The 21,639-nt window shown below is 41.5% G+C and overlaps 1 protein-coding gene across 1 annotated transcript; it reads right to left on the bottom strand.

Annotated features, from left to right (window-relative positions):
* Positions 1-9,149: 9,149 nt before the first annotated feature.
* Positions 9,150-21,231, bottom strand: LOC131253545 (beta-galactosidase 5). The gene is made up of 19 exons (XM_058254583.1): positions 20,935-21,231; positions 20,707-20,802; positions 20,494-20,606; positions 20,315-20,381; positions 19,223-19,315; positions 18,861-19,004; positions 17,264-17,352; positions 16,994-17,099; positions 16,770-16,857; positions 15,214-15,332; positions 14,943-15,107; positions 14,531-14,709; positions 13,633-13,742; positions 13,406-13,515; positions 13,201-13,311; positions 12,957-13,070; positions 12,671-12,873; positions 10,478-10,814; positions 9,150-9,834 (listed from the first exon to the last, which is right to left on the bottom strand). The coding sequence occupies exons 1-19, from the start codon at positions 21,187-21,189 to the stop codon at positions 9,703-9,705; spliced, it is 2,631 nt and encodes an 876-aa protein (XP_058110566.1). The 5' UTR covers positions 21,190-21,231; the 3' UTR covers positions 9,150-9,702.
* Between the last annotated feature and the right edge of the window lie 408 nt (positions 21,232-21,639).

Genomic DNA, 21,639 nt, shown 5'->3' with positions numbered 1-21,639 from the left:
CAATAATTCCAACATGGTCTATTTCCTTATGATTTGATCTGCTTGAAACACGTTGCTAAAAAAAACCAACCCGGGCAAGGGACGTTTGACATTCATTCAATCCACTCACAGAGAGGATGCGATGGAATTACTTTGGTAGTGTGGGACGGGGTTGAACCCACCGCAATCATGCATGGCCCATTCCATTCTCTTTTTAACCTTCTCTTCCTGTGGTGGTGGGCCTACTCATACATTCAGCACACATCAGTATTCGTAGATTCATTTATAAAAATGGATAGGTCAGTGGCTCTTGTTCAATTCAACAGTTAGGATTGTCGAGACAATAACTAGCTTTTGGTAATAAAGAAATAGGGAATTTTATAAAATAATACCTCAATAATATGATATTTACATACCGTTAATCAAGTTAATGTGTACCTTCAGTTAATTTTCTCTATTTTTCATACTTTACAAAAATTGATTGTTATTATCGTAAAAATCCCTTAAGAGGGAAAAAAAAAAGGTAGAGAGTTTTGTCTACGCGCACGTGGCTACTGGTTAGTGTTACGTGGGCCCCACCATGATGTCCCTATTTTATCCACGCAGTCCATCCATTTGTCCATGTCATTTAAGGGCATCAGCCCAAAAAATGAGACAGATTCAAATTTCAGGCGGAACACACCGTAGGAAACAATGGTGATTGAATGCCTACCATTAAAAACTTTCTAGGGCCCACGTAATATCATCGTAATGTTTATTTTCCATCCAAGATGTTAATTAGGCCACAAAAGACCTGGATAAATGTAAAACACAGATATCAGCTTGATCCAAAACTTTTGTTGCCCCTTTAGAAGTTTCTTGTGGTGGATGTTCAATCATTACTGTTTCTTATTGTGTGGTCCACTTGAATTTTAGATCTGTCTCATTTTTGGACTCATACCGTATTTTGATCTGAAAAAATGGGTGGATGGCATGGATAAAATACATACATCATGGTGGGCCCATAGAGCATCGCATGTAATATGCATCTTTAGTGTCTTCGTGCTGGTTGAAGGCTTTCTGATGTAGAGCGGGTTGCGGACAGTTTCATGGCCAAGATGGATCAGAAAAGGCCCGGTCGACGACAGAAGTGATCCGGACCATCGGACCTTAGATCGGGCATATCTCGCAATCTGGAATGAGTTATCTGACATAAAATATATGATTTTGGGGTAGAACGAGCTACTTTAGCCAACCAACCCTGCTATGCCGGGTTGCGCAGCCTAGAATTGCGAAAAACCCCTTGATCGACGGTCGTTTCCCTGTTTTAATTTCATTTTTACTATAAATAGTAAGTTTTAATTTAATTATAACTCTTCATCCGTCGGGCTTTAGGAGTTGCGCCCAACGTGAAAAAAGCTTATAATAATTAAGAGAACTGTTTGGTGAAGCCAAATAGGACACTTACTATTTTTGGCCGAAAACCTTGCACACTAGTAGACATCATGACCGTCTATAAATAGTAAGTTTACTATTTATAGTAAGTTGCGGATTCTAGGAGTTTGAGTTGTAATTTGATTCTGATTTCTTTCCCATTGCTTGGTACCCTTATTTAAAGGGTTGTGAACTCGTTTTTAATTATTCATCAATCAATTTCAAATTTATTATAATTTATTTCTATTTTCTGCTTTCTTTCCTCGTGGATTCGAGAAGTCTCTGTGAGGAGTCCAGAGAAGTTTCATGGATTCGGAATAGTTATCCTCTTGAGGAAGACGGTGCTCGACCTCACGTCCTCCCCTGCGTCAGTTTGGTATCAAAGCGAGGTTTCTCCTCGGATCGATGACTTCTAACGACGGGTTGGGCAACAATCCCATTGGCAGTGCTCTAGGAAATTTACCTTTAATGACGGCAGCTTTTGAGGTAGCACAACGAGAGAATCGGCAAGCCATGTAAGGACTGCAGGCTTCTATCGACCGCATAACGAATCTCTTGGTGAAAAACCTAAGGCAACTCCGTGTTCCTAGTGGTAATCCTCCACCGCCAATTGCTGAAACTCGTAATCGCCCTGATCGCAGGATAGTACCGGCAGTGCATCCAAGGGTCATTCCTGAGGAAGGGGGCTCCAGTGAGGAGGAAATCGACGACATAATCTTCCAACACCCCAGACATGGCGGCGATCGAGTAGATCGAACGGATCGAGAATTCAAGATGAGGGTTGATATTCCTAGCTTCAATGGCCAGCTACACATTGAGGATTTTCTCGATTGGCTTTCTGAAGTTGAGCGATTTTTCGACTATATGGACATCCCTGAAGCAAAAAAGGTCAAGCTTGTGGCCTACAAGTTGAAAGGAGGAGCTTTAGCTTGATGGGAACAACTGCAACTCGCGTGAACCAGGCAGACGAAAGCACCAATCCGTACCTGGCAGCGGGAAGCAGTTACTACGTGCCCGATTCCTCCCTAGCGATTACGATCAGGTATTATTCCAACAATACCAAAATTATCGAAAGGGTAGTCGGTCGGTGAGAGAATACGCAGAAGAATTTTACCGCCTGACGGCGCATAACGATTTGGTCGAGACTGAATCGCAGCAAGTCGCCTAATTCAACGGTGGATTGCGTATGGCTATCCAGGATCGGGTCCAGATGCAGTCTGTCTGGACGATGAATGATGCAATCAAGTTGGCTACTTGGGCAGAAGCGCAACTTGAACGACCTAATACACGGACCTATCTTACTGCAAGGATCCCTGTGGCAGGTCTGCCCCAGGGAACTGCACAGCCTAAGGGGAAGGAGCCCGTAGGAGCACGCACTCAACCTCCTTCGTTTGAGAACCGAGATCAGGGAAGCGGGCAAGCTAGACCCCAAAGGGGAGTATCGACTACTGCTGGTCCAAGTAGAATCTCGAACCCTTATGCTCGGCTAAGGCCTGATAACTGCTATCGTTGTGGCCAACCGGGCCACCTATCAAATACTTGTCCCCAGCGAAAAGTGGCAAACTTCGCCATCAATGATGGTAGTGCTGATAACGCTTATGAAGATCCAGATATTGAAGAATAGGAGCATACCACCGAGGACGAGGTGGATGATTCAGGTTGGATTCAGCAAGATCACGGCGAGTCGCTCGTCGTGAGGCGACTATTATATGCGTCAAGCAAAGAAGTGCATCCACAACGGCATAACATCTTTCGTACTAGGTGTACGGTGAATCGAAAGGTTTGTGACGTGATCATTGACAGTGGGAGCAGCGAGAACATCGTCTCCAAGGTCCTGGTGGAAAAATTGTAATTGAAAACGGAGCGTCATCCCTCTCCATATACAATTGTTTGGACCTCTCCATATACAATCGGTTAGATCAAGAAGGTCAGCGAAACAAAGGTAACTAAACGGTGCACCATATCCTTCTCAATTGGCAAACATTATAAGGATGAAGTAGTATGCGATGTGGTTGACATGGAAGCATGTCACATACTACTCGGTCAGCTCTAGCAATCTGACCGTGACGTCACTCATAAAGGGTAAGATAATATATATATCTTCATTAAAGATGGCCGGAAGACCATATTGGCCCCTATGGATCCAGAGGGACCACCTGAAACTTCTAAAGTGGATGGCTGTTTTCTCTTAACCATATGGGACTTCGTGGAAGAATCAAAGGAAACAGAGCAGACTTATGCATTAATTATAAAAGGGGAAGAACTCGAGCCTACCAACATCCCTGAAAGACTAAGGCCCCTGCTACATGAATTCAAAGAAATCTGGCCCGATGATCTTCCCGATGGGTTACCCCCCATGCAAGATATCCAACACCATATCGACTTTGTCCCTGGGTCCAGTTTACCTAATCATCCCTATTATCGAATGAGTCCGAATGAGTGCGAGATTCTGCAGGGACAAGTAGAGGAGTTGATCCGTAAGGGTCTTATTCGAGAGAGCATGAGTCCATGTGTTGTACCAGCTCTATTAACTCCAAAGAAATATAGGAGTTGGCGTATGTGTGTCGACAGCCGAGCCATCAACAAAATCACCATAAAATACAGGTTTCCTATACCATGGTTGGACGATATGCTGGACATGCTAGAAGGTGCAAAAATATTCTCTAAATTGGACCTAAGGAGCGGCTACCATCAAATTCAAATACGGTCAGGTTATAAGTGGAAAATGGCCTTTAAGACCAAGGAAGGATTATACGAATGGATGGTCATGCCCTTCGGTCTTTCGAATGCGCCTGGCACATTTATGAGATTGATGAACCAAGTTCTGAAACCTTTCATTGGGCGGTTCGTTGTGGTTTACTTCAATGATATTTTGATATACAGTCAAGACGAAACCACCTATATGGAACACCTTAAGAAGGTCCTTCAAGTGCTCACTAAAAATATACTGTACCTCAATTTAAAAAAGTGTAGCTTCATGACTGATAGCCTATTATTCTTGGGTTTTGTCGTCATATCCACAGGCATTCGGGTGGATGAGGAAAAGGTGAAGGCAATCAGAGAATGGCCGGTTCCTACAAATATTCACGAAGTGCGAAGTTTTCATGGACTGGCGACATTCTATCGTCGGTTCGTGAAAATTTTCAATATCATTGTGTCACCAATCACAAATTGCATGAAGAAATGGCAGTTTCAGTGGACTGATGAAGTCGAAAGGAGCTTTGCCGAAATCAAGCGCAGATTATCCACGACTTCGGTTCTTGTGCTTCCCAACTTCGACAAACTGTTTGAAGTCGAATGTGATGCCTCATATGTCGGAATTGGAGGAGTTTTGTCTCAAGAAGGTAGGCCAGTAGCCTTCTACAGCGAGAAACTTAGCGATGCACGTAAGAAGTGGTCTACATATGAGATCGAGTTATACGCGGTGGTCTAGGCACTGCGGCACTGGCGACATTATTTGATTCAAAGGGAATTCATACTTTACACGAACCATCAAGCTCTCAAATTCGTTAATAGTCAAGCTAACATTAACCGTGTGCATGCTAGATGGATCTCGTTTTTGCAGGAATTCACGTTCATACTAAAACATAAGTCAGGGCAACAGAACAAAGTAGTCGATACACTGAGTCGCTGTGCAACTTTGTTAGTCACTATGAGCAATAAGGTTGTCGGGTTCGAGCGCCTCAAAGACATATATGCCGATGACGACGACTTCAAGGGCGCATGGGTTAGATGCCAAGAAGGTCACCCCGGCGACTTACATATGCAAGACGGGTTCCTTTTCAAGGAAAATCGACTGTGCATCCCAAACAGTTCGCTAAGGGAACAGATAATTCAAGAGCTACATGGAGGTGGCCTCAGTGGACACCTTGGGCGAGACAAGACGCGAGCTCTTGTGGAAAAACGGTATTACTGGCCGCAGTTGGTACGTGATGTGGGAAAGGTAGTCCAACGTTGTTATATTTGTCAGACCTCTACAGGGCAATCTCATAATACGGGCCTTTACACTCCGTTACCCGTGCCTGACGGCCCTTGGGAGGATTTATCTATGGACTTCGTGCTTGGTCTCCCACGAACACAACGCAGCATGGATTCAATGTTCGTAGTAGTAGATTGTTTCTCCAAGATGGCGCACTTTATTCCATGCAAGAAGACTCTCGATGCAACACACGTGGCGAATCTACTCTTCAGAGAAATTGTGCGGCTACACGGGGTTCCAAGACTATTACTTTTGACCGTGACACGAAGTTCATAAGCCACTTTAGCGGACTTTGTGGACTCGATTTGATACACAACTTCAGTTCAGCAGCGCCTACCACCCACAGACTGACGGTCAAACTGAGGTTGTGAATCGCACGTTGGGAAACCTCCTTCGATGTATTTCAAGAGAAAACCAAAGCAGTGGGATTTGGCCTTGTCTTAAGCGGAGTTTGCATTCAACAACATGGTGAACCACTCGACAGGGAAATCCCCGTTTCAGGTATGGACGAATACCTCGCCACACACTAGACTTGGTCCATCTACCCAAGCTCCCAGGTATGAGCATTGCAGCGAAACATATGGCTGACAAGATCATAGGCATTCATTCGGGGGTACAAACCAAGCTACATGCCTCGAACGAAAAGTATAAGTAGCAAGCGGACAAGCATCGGCGATAAAAAGTGTTCGAGGTGGGCGACCAAGTAATGGTCCATCTGTGCAAAGAACGATTTTCGACCAGAACGTACAACAAGTTGAAGAATAAAAAGATTGGGTCGGTACCAATCATCCGAAAGATCAATGACAACGCTTATATTGTTGATCTTACAGATGACATGGCAATCTCACGGACTTTCAACGTCGCAAACCCGACCGAGATCATGAACCAACGTAGGATGAGAACTCGAGGACGAGTTCTTTTGAAGTGGAGGGGACACTGATGTAGAGCAGGTCGCGGACAGTTTCATGGCCAAGATGGATCAGAAAAGGCCCGGTCGACGACAGAAGTGATTCGGACCATTGGACCTTAGATCGGGCATATCTCGCAATCCGGAATGAGTTATCTGACGTAAAATATATGATTTTGGGGTAGAACGAGCTACTTTAGCCAACCAACCCTACTATGCCGGGTTGCGCAGCCCAGAATTGCGAAAAACCCCTTGAACGACGGTCATTTCCCTGTTTTAATTTCATTTTTACTATAAATAGTAAGTTTTAGTTTGATTATAACTCTTCATCCATCCGGCTTTAGGAGTTGCGCCCAACGTGAAAAGAGCTTAGAATAATTAGGAGAACAGTTTGGTGAAGCCAAATAGGACACTTACTATTTTTGGCCGAAAACCTTGCACACTAGTAGACATCACGACCGTCTATAAATAGTAAGTTTACTATTTATAGTAAGTCGCGGATTCTAGGAGTTTGAGTTGTAGTTTGATTCTGATTTCTTTCCCATTGCTTGGTACCCTTATTTAAAGGGTTGTGAACTTGTTTTTAATTATTCATCAATCAATTTCTAATTTATTAGAATTTATTTCTATTTTCTTCTTTCTTTCCTCGTGGATTCAATAAGTCTCTGTGAGGAGTCCAGAGAAGTTCCGTGGATTCGGAATAGTTATCCTCTTGAGGAAGACGATGCTCGACCTCACGTCCTCCCCTGCGTCACTTTCCAGATTATGCTGCTACACTGTGCAGCCGTGGCAGTGGGGCCCACCTTGATGTATATATTGAATTATCCAAGTTGTCCATACATTTTACCTGTTCTTTTTAGGGCATGAACAAAAAATAAAAATAAAAAATGAAGCAGATTTAAATCTCAGGTGGGCCATACCATAGGAAACCATAATGTCCATCATACTGTTTATTTCCCAGCCCAAGCTGTTGATAAGGACACACAGACCTGGATGATTGGACAAAAAACAAATATCAACTTGATCCAAAACTTTTGTGGACTGCGAGAAATTTTTAATGGTGGATGTACAATTGCTACTGTTTCCTGCAATGTAGTCCACATAAGATTTTGATCTGCCTCAATTTCGTGCTCAGGCCCTAAAATGATCAAAAAATGGATGGATGGTATGGATAAAATATATACATCATGGTGGGGCTCACATCCAATCTTAACAATTTTCATGGACATTTTATCGGTGCAATTCGTACAAATCAACCGTTTGAATATCTAAGGAAGTGGATTAGGTTTGTCGTTTGCTAGATCATTTTAGAATATGGGCCCAAAAATGAAGCAAATCCAAATCTCATGTGTACTATATATACCATATGAAAGAGCCGTGAATGGCAATTAAAAACTTCTTGTGGGCCACAAAAGTTTTGGATTGAGCTGATATTTGGGTTTTTTTTTTTTCATCCAGGTTTTGTGACGTTATCAACTGGTTGGATGGCAAATAAAAGTTACAGAAACTTTACGGTGGCCCTAAGAAGCTTTTAATGGTTAGGTGTTCAATTAGCAATGTTTCCACCTGAGATTTGAATTTGCTTCATTTTGGGACTCACACCCTAAATTAATCTGGAAAAATGGATGGATGGCGTGGATATAGAATAGATACATCAAGGTGAGCCCCACGGTAAGGTTTACACCGTCTTTCATGAGGCCGGGCTGCACCTAATACACTCCCTTAACAATGCAAACTGTTGTTGATTTGTAAGCAGTGCACCCATGAAGATGCTGCTTTGAAAATATTCAAAATTTGATAAAACTGTGGGCCCCACCATAATGTACTTTTTTTATCCATGCCGTCCATCCATTTTGCCAGATTATGTTAGGGCATGAGTTTTTTCAAAAAAATTAGACAGATCCAGATCTCCGTTGGACCACACCATAGGGAACAGTAATGATTGAACACCCAGCATTAAAAACTTCTGGAGGCGTAGTTGTTCCGGATAAGTTGATATTTGTGTTTTCCCTTCATCCAGGTCATTGTGACTTAACCAACAGGTTGAATGGAAAGTTTTTAACGGTGATCCGTTTAATCACCACTGTTTTCTATGGTGTGGTCCACTTGTGACTTGGATCTATCTCATTTTTGGACATGTCCTAAAATGATATGGAAAAAATGGATGGATAAAACATGTACATGATGTTAAGGGCCACATAGCACCGACCGGTAGCTACGTCATTAATTGGTGGGCATGTTTGTCATTTTAGAAAAAATGATACTTTAACGTAACGGAAGTTGGAGAAAACTAACGAACGTACTTAAGATGTAAATAACATATTAATGAGGCATTATTTTGAGAAATTCCCAAGAAAATATAGAGAGGCCTCCCTCCCACCAATGTGAAGGGGATAAGTCACTGGAACATGTCTGCTCATAAAAAAGTGCTGTATTGCTCAAGCTTCTATCATTATCCTAAGAAAATGAAATGCGAACCACCACATGCATTTGAAAACAACAATACAAAAGTAGAGCATCAATCATGTGGGTTCAACCAACACAATAAATGCTACTTCTATACACAAGCACAGCCACTCAGTATAAGATCTAAGCTGTTCATCAAGGAGACCCCACAGATGCACCATGGCCCACGATCAGGATAGTCCGATCCTGAGGTCAGCCACTCCAGTACATATTATAAAGACCATCCTTAAAATTTGTGGCCCATCTGATTAGTGAACACTGATTTTTTATTTTTCTTTTTCTTTTTTTGTTTGTCACTGGGCCTATACATGTAGCCAGCCTAATGAATGGTTTTGATCTCTATCAACTGTACCATGATGGATTTGCATCTATCTTTCTACCATGTAAAAGAAGATGGAACTCATGTAGAGGCAGCAATTCCTTGTCCTTTCAATTGACTAAATCCAACAACAAACATACAATTCCCCAATAACATTTGCTTCTTCTCTCAATAATAATACACCACAACACTCTCATCCATTATTCATCAGGAAAAAAGAAAAAAGACACATCAATAATAGCAAATGAGCATCTTCTCCAGAAGTTTCCCCTCATCCCCCTATTCTTCATCTATTCATTAAATCTCCGGCGCCCATTCCTGGTTAAAAGTTGAGGGACCGGAATCTGACACGTCAGATTTGGGGCCCGTGGTTAACGCCCCAAAACTGCAGCTACTATTTTGCAGAAACACAATCCAACGGCAGTAAATGCAAGGCATCCATCACACAAGTAACTAAACCGTCGGATCCCGCAAACTACTTAAAAGCTTTCCTATACTAATAAACCTTTTGCAAACTACTTAAAAGCTTTCCTATACTTAAAAACCTTTTCTTTTTCCCTACCCAGGGTGACTATACAGTTAAGCAAACCACTCCATACAATTGTTTGGAACTCATCTTTGATTCCATCTCTGCCAACCTCATGGGTTTGGTTGTGTTGTACTGGTACAAACAGCTTCCACAGCCACTCGCTTCAGCACGTTGGGGCATGGGTCCCCGCCGAAATTGCTCATGGCTATCGTCACAGCACATCGCTGCTGACCTATGCACCTCTGTGGAAAAAACAAACATGAGAACTTCCTGACCAAGGTGTGTGCAAAAGATGTATGAGAATCTAACATCTCTCCATCCAAATGAACTATTAACATGTGCCTAAAATGCCCATATGTACATACAGATGGCCAATGCACATGCCACCACATATTCTCGAGAAGGCGCAACATCCAAGCCATCCATCAGAAGGGTACCTCTACAAAGATTTTCTATCCCGAGAATCAGGTCGGTCCACTAGTCAGCTGGTCCATTAAAAAAAAAAAAAAAAACTGAACAAATGTACAGTGGTGAAAAGATCAGCTGAAATTTTCTCACCTATCAAGTTATTTCTAGTATCATGGATCACCTAGTGAATGGACCACCTTTATCTATGGATAGTAGCAACTACATGGTAACATCCCCAGGATGGATGTCTTGGATATTTCACCAGTCTGCCACATTGGCATGTGCATTAGCTGATTTGTATACGCATGGGCTTAGCAAAGCTCATGTACAAGTATATGAATGCGCATGGGCTCAAGACCCATCTATGAGTGGCATAGAAGAAACATGAAAATACATTAATGTGCATGTAAAGATGCACACAAGCAAACACGGGCATGCAAGGAGGCTGAAAAAGGAATGGACGAGCATTTTGAGTACCTTCTCTAGGACGCTGTACGAGTTTTGAGAGTGGCAAGCTCCCTGCTGGAAATTTCCGCAAGTTCCAGATGGTGTTCCGAAGCTCGCGAATTTAATGGCCGAGATAGATTGTCCAGGTGCACAACGCAAGTGCACCTTGGGCCTGTGGATCTCTTCCGACTTGCCATAGCTCTCAATATGCCAGTTCTTTATCATGGGATGCCACTCTGAAACATCAGAGCAAACAGTCGAGACTGATCTTTTCGCAAGAGAGATGCCTGATGCATCACCACCAATTTCTTCAAAAACTACCAGCAGATTTCTGTTCGGCTGTACCCAAGACCGGGGAACATGGTACCTGAAAATCAAACATTAGCTTGACAACCAGTACAAAAAGAAAATAGTGACAATGAATCACTAGATCATTGGGGTACCATCTTGAGTTTTCAACATGCCAACCTGACCTGCCATCTTATCTTTTTTTTTGACATGCCGTCTTATCCTCCTAAGTAAAAACACAGATATTGTACACTTGACGAATCATCATGATTGTTGTAGCCAGCCATTTCCCCGGTGACCACAGGGCTATTTTAATGTCACCTGTCCACGACGAACCATATGATACACAACCAGACCCTTTGCATGGTATACAATATCAATTCTGACAAGTGGAGCCAATGCATTGGTACTCCAGATCACAGCACTGTTGCATCCCACTGACAAATGGACCATGTTACTCAATCATAATCTTCAATTTGTAGCCTACAAGTAGACAGTTAAAAGGGAGACAGCGCAACAGTCCAGATTCAACTGAAAAAGTCCAAAGACCGGTGGCTACAATCTTCAAATATCAGAGATTACCAGCGCATGGCACATCCGTGGGGGGAGGCAATTGAAAAATGGTCTGGATCAGCAAAGCATGGGCCCCGCTTGGCAGAATCGGAAAAACCCATGTATGTTGTGCAAAGCCTCAAGTCACATACCATATTATTCCTGCCTGTTTGGATACATGAATGGATTCCTTCTTAAATACAAAAGTCTTTCTCGTGTCCATTTATTGCATCATCAACATCTAACAGACCCAACCACCACCACTGGTAATTGACAAAAAAAATTTATTGAGATGCTAAGGCTCCATTTGGGTAGGAGATCCCACAAAACCAGGATTAATTAAGCCTCATACAGATTTAGCATACCCATGCCCCCCAACTTCGATTTGTGTGCAGAAGGTGGCACTTTCATCTCAATCACAATTTTGAAAATTTTAGGTCGAATAATAATAATATATAAAAAGAGCAGGTCCTGCTTTGACTAATGAATTTGACAGGTAGGACTTCGGTCAGTGAAAATTGGAACTCAAGCTAAATACCAACTTTGCAGGAACCTCCACCAAAATGAAGTGCAGTATATATTTCGAAACAGACAACACTAAAAAGGTTTTTTCATCTTGGTGTGTGCACCAGTGGTGCCAGTACCATGGTAACCTAGGGTGTAGGGTGGTACCAGGCAGGGTGTGGGGCCATATGATGCATGGATAAAATCCAATCTGTCCATCATGTGCATCTGCACATGCTACACTCAGGGTCCTAAAATCAGGACGACCCGTAAATCAGGTCGGCCACGACACATGGAAAAAACTTGGGAGAGAACATCCACCCATGACTTGCATGGAGGGCCCACCGTGTTGTGTATGTAAAATCCAGCCCATTCAGACCCTCCATCTGGTCTGGATGAATGCCCAGGCTGAAAATCATGCTGTTTTGAAATTCAGGTGAGCCAATGTGGAAATGAAGGGTGGGTGTCGCCTCTCACATTGTTCCATGCTTTGTGCCCCATTTGAGTGTTGGAACAGGCTGATTTTTGGTGCCTTAAGGTAATATGAGGTGACTCATCATATGGAGAGGTTGGCCTCCATAATCAAGTGGGCCTCAAATCTGCCCAGTACCACAATAAGCTTATGGTGTTACTGTACCACTCGAGTGCAACCCTTGCAAAGCCAGCGTGATGAGAATGAAATGTTTGAACTTAGAGGTGCTTTTATTATGCAAATATCCTGGATTTCAGATGACATAAGTTCGAACTAGCCCAAACAAAATGCAGCCTGCATTAAAGAACTAAATTTCCCATGGCTTTTGATCTGTCAGCATAATCAGCAAATGCAATGAATTTCCACATGAGCAGCTCAAAAATTCTGGATGCTGTAAAAGTTCTTACCAGCGTTGTGTTGGCTGGCCACAGCCAGTTTGACATTTTGGCGCTCGATATGTCCCAGCATAACTGCACTCGTTGCACATGCCATTCGCAACAGCACTCCAATATCTTCCAATGCTCTGCCCATTAATCCACACTTGACCCTTTCCCATACTCCCCATGTCCAAAGCCAACGGCTCATCTCCCCCGGGTGCATCAAAATAAGCCTGCATATTAAGAAGATCAGTGATTCTGATGCTGGAATAATCGCTATAGTTCCAAGCGCATATTCAGCACTCAATTTTCTTACCTTATACCATGTCAAGGGCTGCTGTTTTTGAACGGCTAATGATGCTTGCATCCATTCCACAGACGCAATGCCATTCGGGGACTCAAGATTCATGGCCTCTCCTTTCAAACCAACCTGTACAAAATCCACCCAGATGTAAATAATTTTGACTCGATGTTTCATGGTAATTCTTTTTTTTTTGGGAGGGTAAACTGAAGTTGGGCTCAAACCCAAGACCTCAATGTTAAAAGGAAAGTTTCCCAACCTGATAAGACCATTTCTGCCACGTCAAGTCCCTTTTTCCCTCATTAAGACCATGCAGAGCTACCGGACCCAGGACTCCAGTGCTCCAACTCTCGAAATGAGCCCCGACATTCTTCGCTCACAACAGAAGAAGATAGAATAATTAAAGACCACAACATGGCTGATTTTTCAAAATAAGAGATCAAAGAAGGCCAGAAAGCACTGACTGGTAGTCCCATAGCAACACTTAGGAGTGCAATTCTGTTAGCTCCAGCACGCAGGTTGACTTTACTGGTATGCACAAACCTCCTATCTTCCCTGCTCCCGTAGGTAGATCCTGTTATAGTGCAAAGGTAACAGTATTTCTTTGTTATTTTGTGAGACTTAGTTAAGAATGATGTTCTTTTATTTATCAGCTCAAAACAAGCAGTAGCCACTGTAGAGATTGACATACCCGAAAGTTGTCCATTGATGAAAACGTGGAGAGCATGGCCTGCTGATTGCACGATAAGAGTGGGACGTTCGCCCCCACGCAAAAATGCTTCAGATGAACTTATTTCAACACTGGAAACAGCATGCAATTGAAAAGTTATAACACCTAATAATGAAAAACACTTTGGATATGCTAATTTAGAGGCTTGATTATCTCATACGCATGTAGCCACTAGCCCAACACTGACACATGCAGGCACACAAGCCAAACCTGCAAAGACATGCCAGATCCAAGCTGTCAATCAAGTGGGACCCATCAGGTCTGACACCCTGGACCAAAAATAGGCCAACGCACTCATCAGGATACAGTAAGGCCACTGTAAAGAGCAAGTGAACAGGAAAAAGTTTTTTTTTAGCTGCACACCTGTTCTGTACAATGGCCCACCTGATAAATGAATCAGCCAGACTCTTGGAGCAGGGCCTCTACACAGTGGTAGGGCTACAACTTGGGTCCGGGTCAACCCAAACCTGATCGAACCAACCAGAATTCAGGTTGGGTTGGGTCGGGCTGTCAAAGCCCTCAGGTTGGAGTAGGGTTGGAAAACAACAACCCGATTTGAAATTGGGTTGGGTTCAGGTTGAGCAAAATTCAGGTGGGGTTAGGTCGGGTTCATGTTGGGCACCTCTGGTTAGACTTCCAATCGGATCAGGTTGCAGGTTGTGTTCTCTTGAAGTCGGGTTGGGCTCTCAGGTTGCCCTTCAAACTGACCCAACCTCCCCGAGTTGCACCCCTACATGGTAGGGTCTACTCGATGATTGATTGGATCACATGTGTTGACATGTAAGGCAACACACGCATGTGAGATTAGCAAACCTCTGCTTATATTACTCAAGGGAAGGGAAACTCAATCCATTCTCACCTGGTCATGTACCACAGATAGTCACTGGTGTCCCTGGTGATATTCACCTGCTCCAACAGTCCAACTGAGGTGATCATCGAATTGTCCTCCAATGCAGAAACATCTTCATCGTATGTCTCCCATGAAAGTGACTGAACGTTTCCAACAGACATTTGCATTTGCGATGTTTGCACACCAACCTGTGATGAAAATTAGCTGATTTAGGAAAACCTTTATATGGTGGTCACAAAGGTAAGTTATTTGTGAACACTCAAAGATCTTTAACCACAGCCGAAGCCTTGTGATTTTTTGCTATATACGGGATGAACCAACCCTAACACATCTGACGACTACTGAGATGGAATCACACTACAGTAAGGAACAAATGAAATGGAAAAACGGCAAGAAGTTGCACCACAGCATGATCCATTACCTTTGCAGTGTTAAATACTACATTTCTACAATCAGGAAGGATGCTGATTGACCAAGGTGGCAGACTGTAGTGCATGTTGTTGAACATAACTCTTGCTATGTCATTGGGGTTGTAGTTTGCAAGGAAAGCTGCACAGCCACCCGATGCAGAAGAAAAGACATGGGACTGGAAAGACAGTAAAAGAGTCATTTTCAGCCACATTTAAGATAAGTATCATCATGGCAATCTTGCCGAAAGAAGAAGGGTACAGATCCAAATACAAGCCACTAACCTGCTGATAAGTTCCTAGAGAAGTAACAATTGGATCAGCAGCAACTAAAGCTGGCTCACACAGTTTAATGGCCCTATGTAGCTCTTTTAGATGTCCATATTTAGGTTGCCTGATCAAACCTGCAAATTTGCCACAAGTAGTGATAAACACAAGATTGTTACAGTCCACAAAGCAAATTTAAGCATGAGATAATTTGCATTACAATATCCTTTAAAAAAATGGACCAGACATCAAACCGGTAAGGTCACCAATTCAGTCACTGCATCTTGAACCAGAATGAACCAGACTTGTACAGCAAAAACTTGAATTAACCAGGACTAATTACAGATGGAGAAAATAGATTGCTGATAAAAAATCAAACTGTTTGTAAAAATAAACATTAAAATATTCCCAAAACATAACTATTATAGATAAAGAGAGAGATGACATGTGTAGACATTGCAAATTGGAGCAAATTTTTATTATACCCTCATAGAAAGAAATCCGTGATAAGACAACAATTGTTTTGGTATTTTTTTTGGCATTCCTGCCCGCAATTCTGAATTCGATGAGGAATTAATGGCCTTTCAGAGCCTTCCTTTCCTAATTAAAAGATACTTTCAGCAAGGCCAGGGATGTGAGGCTTCGCCAACTGAGAACATAGCCCCCCAGCAACGAGGGGGTAGTAGTTATACCAATGGGTATAGTTGCGGCTATGCGTCCCCATTTCTTTTCAAGGTTAAATGCTAATTTTTATATTCTTCAAAGGAATATGAAGTGATGCATGCCCCCAAACTGGTATTGTAGCAGCCACATTTGCTACATGTGTCAACATGTACGGTCATTCAGACACCCCATTGGATGGGACCCACTGTGGATTACCCATTGTTTACAGGAGTCGTTGGGGGAATGATCCTAACCATCTAATGGACCTCTTGAACATGAAAATTAGCAGGGGGACTCCCTACATTGCATCTGAAGTAAATAATGTCATTACTAATAGTTGTGTAACACGTAAAGGTCATGATTGTAAGGATTTAAGCACTGTCATTGCATAAAATAAATGTAACCTGGTGGGATTTTGCTTCAATGCAACAGCAGATTTTATCCAGTTCAGAATTCAAAAACTACAGAAATGATAAGTTGATTCAAACCAAACCACCTTAACGGCTTGCATCAGTCAAATGAAACAGTTTGGTCCAGTTTTTAACCACAGGCGAGAAGTTCAAAAATTGAAACTCCATTTTCTGCATATGACTAAAAACCACGTCGTACAAACTTAAAAGAGAGTTTGAGAAATTGAGAGGCAAGAATTGGCCACCAGACCAATCAATCTTCCCTTTTTTCAACAGCCATTCAAAAATAAAAATCTGTTTTACCAACTGAGAATGTCTTTCTCTTTCCCATCTGAGAATATCACCACTGTTTTAAAAACAAAATGAGGTAAGGAAATATTTTCTCTGGTTCATTCTGATAATCAAAGCAAAGATGGTAACCGTGTGAGGATTCAGTCAGTCAAATACAGGTAACAAAATTTCTTTATTGAGAAAGAACAGGTGAAGTTTCCTGTTTGTTACCATATTCATCAATTGGAGCATCATAATCGTAGCTGGTTGTTATGAAAGGGCCTCCAGCAGTGCGCCCAAAATTCGTTCCTCCATGGTACTGTTTTACAAGCAAATAAGTATATAAGTTCAGCCTTACCACATTAAGCTTCACCTTGCCATGCCATCAAATCAGGAAGCAACTAGACCCAAGATGAAAAATAGTAACACAATTTTAAACCACACCAAAGCATTACCATGTAGTAATTAACAAAAGAGCCTCCCTTCTGTATGAAGCGTGCAACACCAAATGCCAAATCTTGAACTGGACGCTTGTGGATTGTACCTCCAAACTCCGTGAACCTTCAAATTCGACAAATAACAGAAGAATGAGAAGGGAATTAATTTCACCGTTGCTTTGAAGCACTATTGTACCCCATTGCCTTTCTCAAGTAAAGGACTCCTTGTACAGCTACATCAAACATAAATCTAACAGAAACCTTAAAAGATACTGAAGGTGAATTTACCATCCACTCCAAGCCTCAGTCCACATTGCCGGCTTGTAAGGTTTGTTTGGATCAAAGGCGTCACAGTAAAAACCATTGCATGTATTAATCTGCCATCAAATTTTGGAGGAAATGGATTCAGAATATCACCAGGAAATTGTCCACATCCCAGAAGTAGTGTAAAATGGTTAATAAAAGCCAACATGATTTTGCAAGAAACCAAAAGCTACCGCCTGAAGCTTTTTGCCAAATTAAGAAGATTCCGTACTGTTTAGTACTTCTTCATTGAATGCAGCACAAACATTCTAAGGTCTCTTTGCAGATGAGTGTGTGATGCAGCAGGTCAGCCTGCAGGGTATTTGGGCATGGCCCATCATGGGCTGGGGTTGGGCTGGTCTCTAGGCTCATCTAGTCAGTTCAACATGGGCCTAAAAGCTCGGGCCCAATTAGTTTATCTGGCCAGGCACAAGTCAAGATGATTGCTCCAATCCAATCAGATCAGGTAATGTATCACGTGTGTAAATGCACACGTGTGTTACATTAGACAAATATATTCGTAGAAATTGCTAAACGGGCTGGGCTGAGCTTGAGAAACTTTTAGGGCTTCTTTGGACACACTTCCTCAAGAGGGGGTTTCTGTAAAGAAGGGTTTTCAAGCCTGTTTTTTCAGTCAAGGCAAAACCAAGTAGGCATTTTAGCGGCTGCTTTGTCGGGCAGAAGATGAGATGGGGGTTTGCAAAGTGCATTCAAATGCACAGCAACATCCCCCATTTGGATCAAAATTGCATTTCGGTCCCAAAAGGCCCTTCAGAAGGTGCATCCAAATGGGCCCTTAATTGGGTTGGGCTCAGGCCTGATATTCTCTCAATTCAGGCTGACCATTACCCACCCCAGGCTAAACCCATCGACATCCCAATTTACAGATAAATAGAACATGAATAGCATAAGATCCTAAGGGCATGTTTGGAATTTGGATTAACTACCAAATGGCAGTCCGCAGGACTTAGGGCCAACAAGGTAGGCCTAGCCTAGCATTTGGAGTTGTGCGAAAAACAGAACTCAGCTAAGCAAACTTCCATTTTTCTGCCCCAAATCACAGCTAAGATAATTTCGGCAAGACGCGTGACATCTCATCTCCAATTTGGAAGCTAGCAGCTATGTTGAACTTGGAGGAACTTCCAAACATAGCCTAAAGTAATAAAGCATGTCCTCAGCCTACAAGCTGACAATTCAATAAGACTGCAAAATCTAAAATATCAAAACAAGCCAGTTTAACAAGACTACAGAAATTGAGAAATATTCAAGAAGCACAAGAGCAAGAACAAAGCAGGAAAGAAAAATTGGCATCACTAGATCTGTAGACAAAATCAGTGTATATGAAATGGATTTGTAAATGAACATGGATGCCAATGGAAGGGGGAAAAGTATTAGAGTGCAGCTCCTAATTCCAAACATCCTAATTAGCAATAACAAATCCAGAAGAAGAAGCTGCAAAATAATCAACAGAGGATGTTCCATTGCCACAGATATCATACGACCACTTGTTTACCTTTTTACTCTGTAACCAAGTTCGATTCTGTTAGCTAGAAATGGCAGACAAAGGAAACAAATAGCTTACCACCGGATCAGGTGCATCATCTTCCTTGCACATCACCCATGGGACACCGGTGTCCATTCCGACCGCCATTTTTGCGGCCCAAGTCATGTATGCATGACCAGGAGGCCCCAGCACATTACTCAACGGCCCATACTCATTCTCAATCTGCACAAACAAAGCCAGATTAATAAATCCATACCAATTTTATTCATGTAACTAACCACAATGAAGAATTATGCAGCAATATCAAACTATCCCCTTGGCTTCATATCTTTGCATGATTTTCATTATTTTTCAGATTTTGCTAGTTCGATTTTTGCCTCTGAGTCTAAAGGGCAAATTAGCAAATAAATGAAGAAAGGAAGGGGGAAAAAATAACTTACCTGAGAAAGAATAATAGGACCACCCTGGGACTCATAGAGCCCTTCGCTCTTCATCAAGTCCACAATCTTTTGGGTGAAACCTTGCATTGCCATCTGCACCCAAATTAAAAATAAAAATAAAAATAAAAATAAAATGTTAATATATCAGATACAACAACAAAAAACTTACAGAAAAAATAAACAAATATCAGTGTCACCTGCAACAAAACTAAAATATCCATGAAAATTTTACAAAAAGAAGAATAATACCGAATATACAAATAAACAAAAGGGCTAGCTGCAAAAAGAGAAAAAAATAAATAAACTATAATATTCATAAAATAAGAAAAATAAGAATAATGCGGGGTTACTGTAAAAATACTGAAAATTTCTTGAAATTTACAAAAATAAGATCTTACCAAAAATGAAATATTCATAAAATGAGAAAAATAAGAATAATTCAGGGTTACTGTAAAAATACTGAAAATTTCATGAAAATTACAAAAATAAGATCATACCAAAAATAATAAATTAATAACAAGCTTAACAGAAATAAAATGAAAGATACATGAAAATTTTACAAAAAAATAAGAATAATGCCAAAAAAAAAAGGTTTACTAGCAAAAATAATTAATAAAAATTTATTAAAATAAAATAACAGCATAAATAAATAAATAGCAAGGTTACCTGCACGAAACTGAAGTGTACACAAAAACAATAGTACATTAGAGACAACATTTTCCATTTTTTTTCCTAGAGAAATAAAACCCATATGGGAACTGATATTTACGACCCCACATACTTTAATGAACATACCCCTTTTTCTTTGTCGTTTTTCAGCTTTTGCATTACTTTCCTTTGCAAAAGTAGAAAACAACAAAGGAAAGGGTGTTTGTGCACACAAAACACGGTGTAAATATCAGTCCCCAACCCAGAAAACCCATTTTTCTCTTTCCGTTTATTCACCCCAAAAGAAAAATAAAAATAAACAATGCTCTCTCTCTCTCTCTCTCTCTCTCTCTCTCTCTCTGTTATTTCCCCCATCTTTTTCTCTCCTGTTTAGTCACCCCCCCAAAAAAAAGGCGTGAAGTAAAGGAAGAAGAATAAAGAGACCTTGAAAGGCTCATTATCTGTTCTGAAACTGATGCCTGGAACATATTTCAACCAAACAGGAAACCCCCTGCAAAATCAAAAAACCAACATCAGAAACACAGATACTCCCTTTGATCTATTAAAACAAAAAGGTAAAAAAAAAAAAAAAACACAGAGATAGAGAAGAAAATGGAAAATACCCAAAATTCCATTCGGCGCAAGCATAAGGACCGACACGGAGATGAACATACATCCCTGCTTTCTGCACTGTCTTTACAAACCTCACAAGATCATATCTCCCCTCGAAATTATACTAAAAACAAAACCCAAATCAAAATAATGCAATGTGAGCAAAATTTAAAAAATAATAATAATAAAAACAGCATAAACCCGAGAGAGAAAGAGAGAGAGACATTGCCGGGAGAAGGTTCATGGCCGTTCCAAAAAACATAGGTCTGGATGACATCCAACCCTCCATCTTTCGCCTTCTTTATGAGACCTTCCCACATCTACACCCAAAAAATTTAAAAAAAAAAAAAAATTAAAAATGTTAAAATAAGATTTTCAGGAAAATGTGTATTGGAAATACAAGGATAGATGAGAGAGAGAGAGAGAGAGAGAGAGAGAGAGAGAGAGAATACCTCAGGAGTGCTTCTTGGATAGTGAATGGAGCCTGAAATGAGAATCCTTCTCTGGCCATTGATAATTATAGCCTTTCTATCATAAGTTACTCCGCATTGCATCTGATGAAAATGCAGCATCAGAAAAAGGAGGAACAATGAAATTGAAGAAACTGAGATTTTGATTTCCATCTCTCTCTTGGAAATCTGTAAAGAGAGAGGGATTTCTGTAGAGGAGAAGAGGGTCCACGTTGTAGTTGGACCCTTGAGCTTCATTTCAGTGATTTATATACAAGTGTTCGTGTTATCGCTGCTGCTTATGTGTGAACTGTGAAGTGAGAGACGCTATTTTCCACGCGCCCGCCATCATCCTTCTTCATGCGCCACTCGCAGACGCATCGCACCTCCCGACGTGGCATCCGACCGATTGCGTACTGAGTAACTAAGCACGACTCTGTGGGGCCATCACATCATGATGTATGTATCTCATCCACGCCGTCCATCCCTATTTTCAGCTCATTTTAGCGCATGAGTCCAAAATTTAAAGCTTTAAGTGGACCACACAACAGGAAACAGTGGGTATAAAACCTTTATAGGGCCAACGTTAATGTTTATTTCTATTACAGCCTCTTCGTAAGGTCGCAGACACGGACGAGGGGAAAACATATATAACATTTTGATCCAAAGCTTACGTGGCCTTCAAAAACTTCACGGCAGTATTTATTC

This window comes from Magnolia sinica, chromosome 1 (genome assembly GCF_029962835.1).
Source record: "Magnolia sinica isolate HGM2019 chromosome 1, MsV1, whole genome shotgun sequence".
In the NCBI taxonomy this organism is placed as follows: domain Eukaryota; kingdom Viridiplantae; phylum Streptophyta; class Magnoliopsida; order Magnoliales; family Magnoliaceae; genus Magnolia; species Magnolia sinica.
This window is presented reverse-complemented; position numbering and strand designations above follow the sequence as displayed.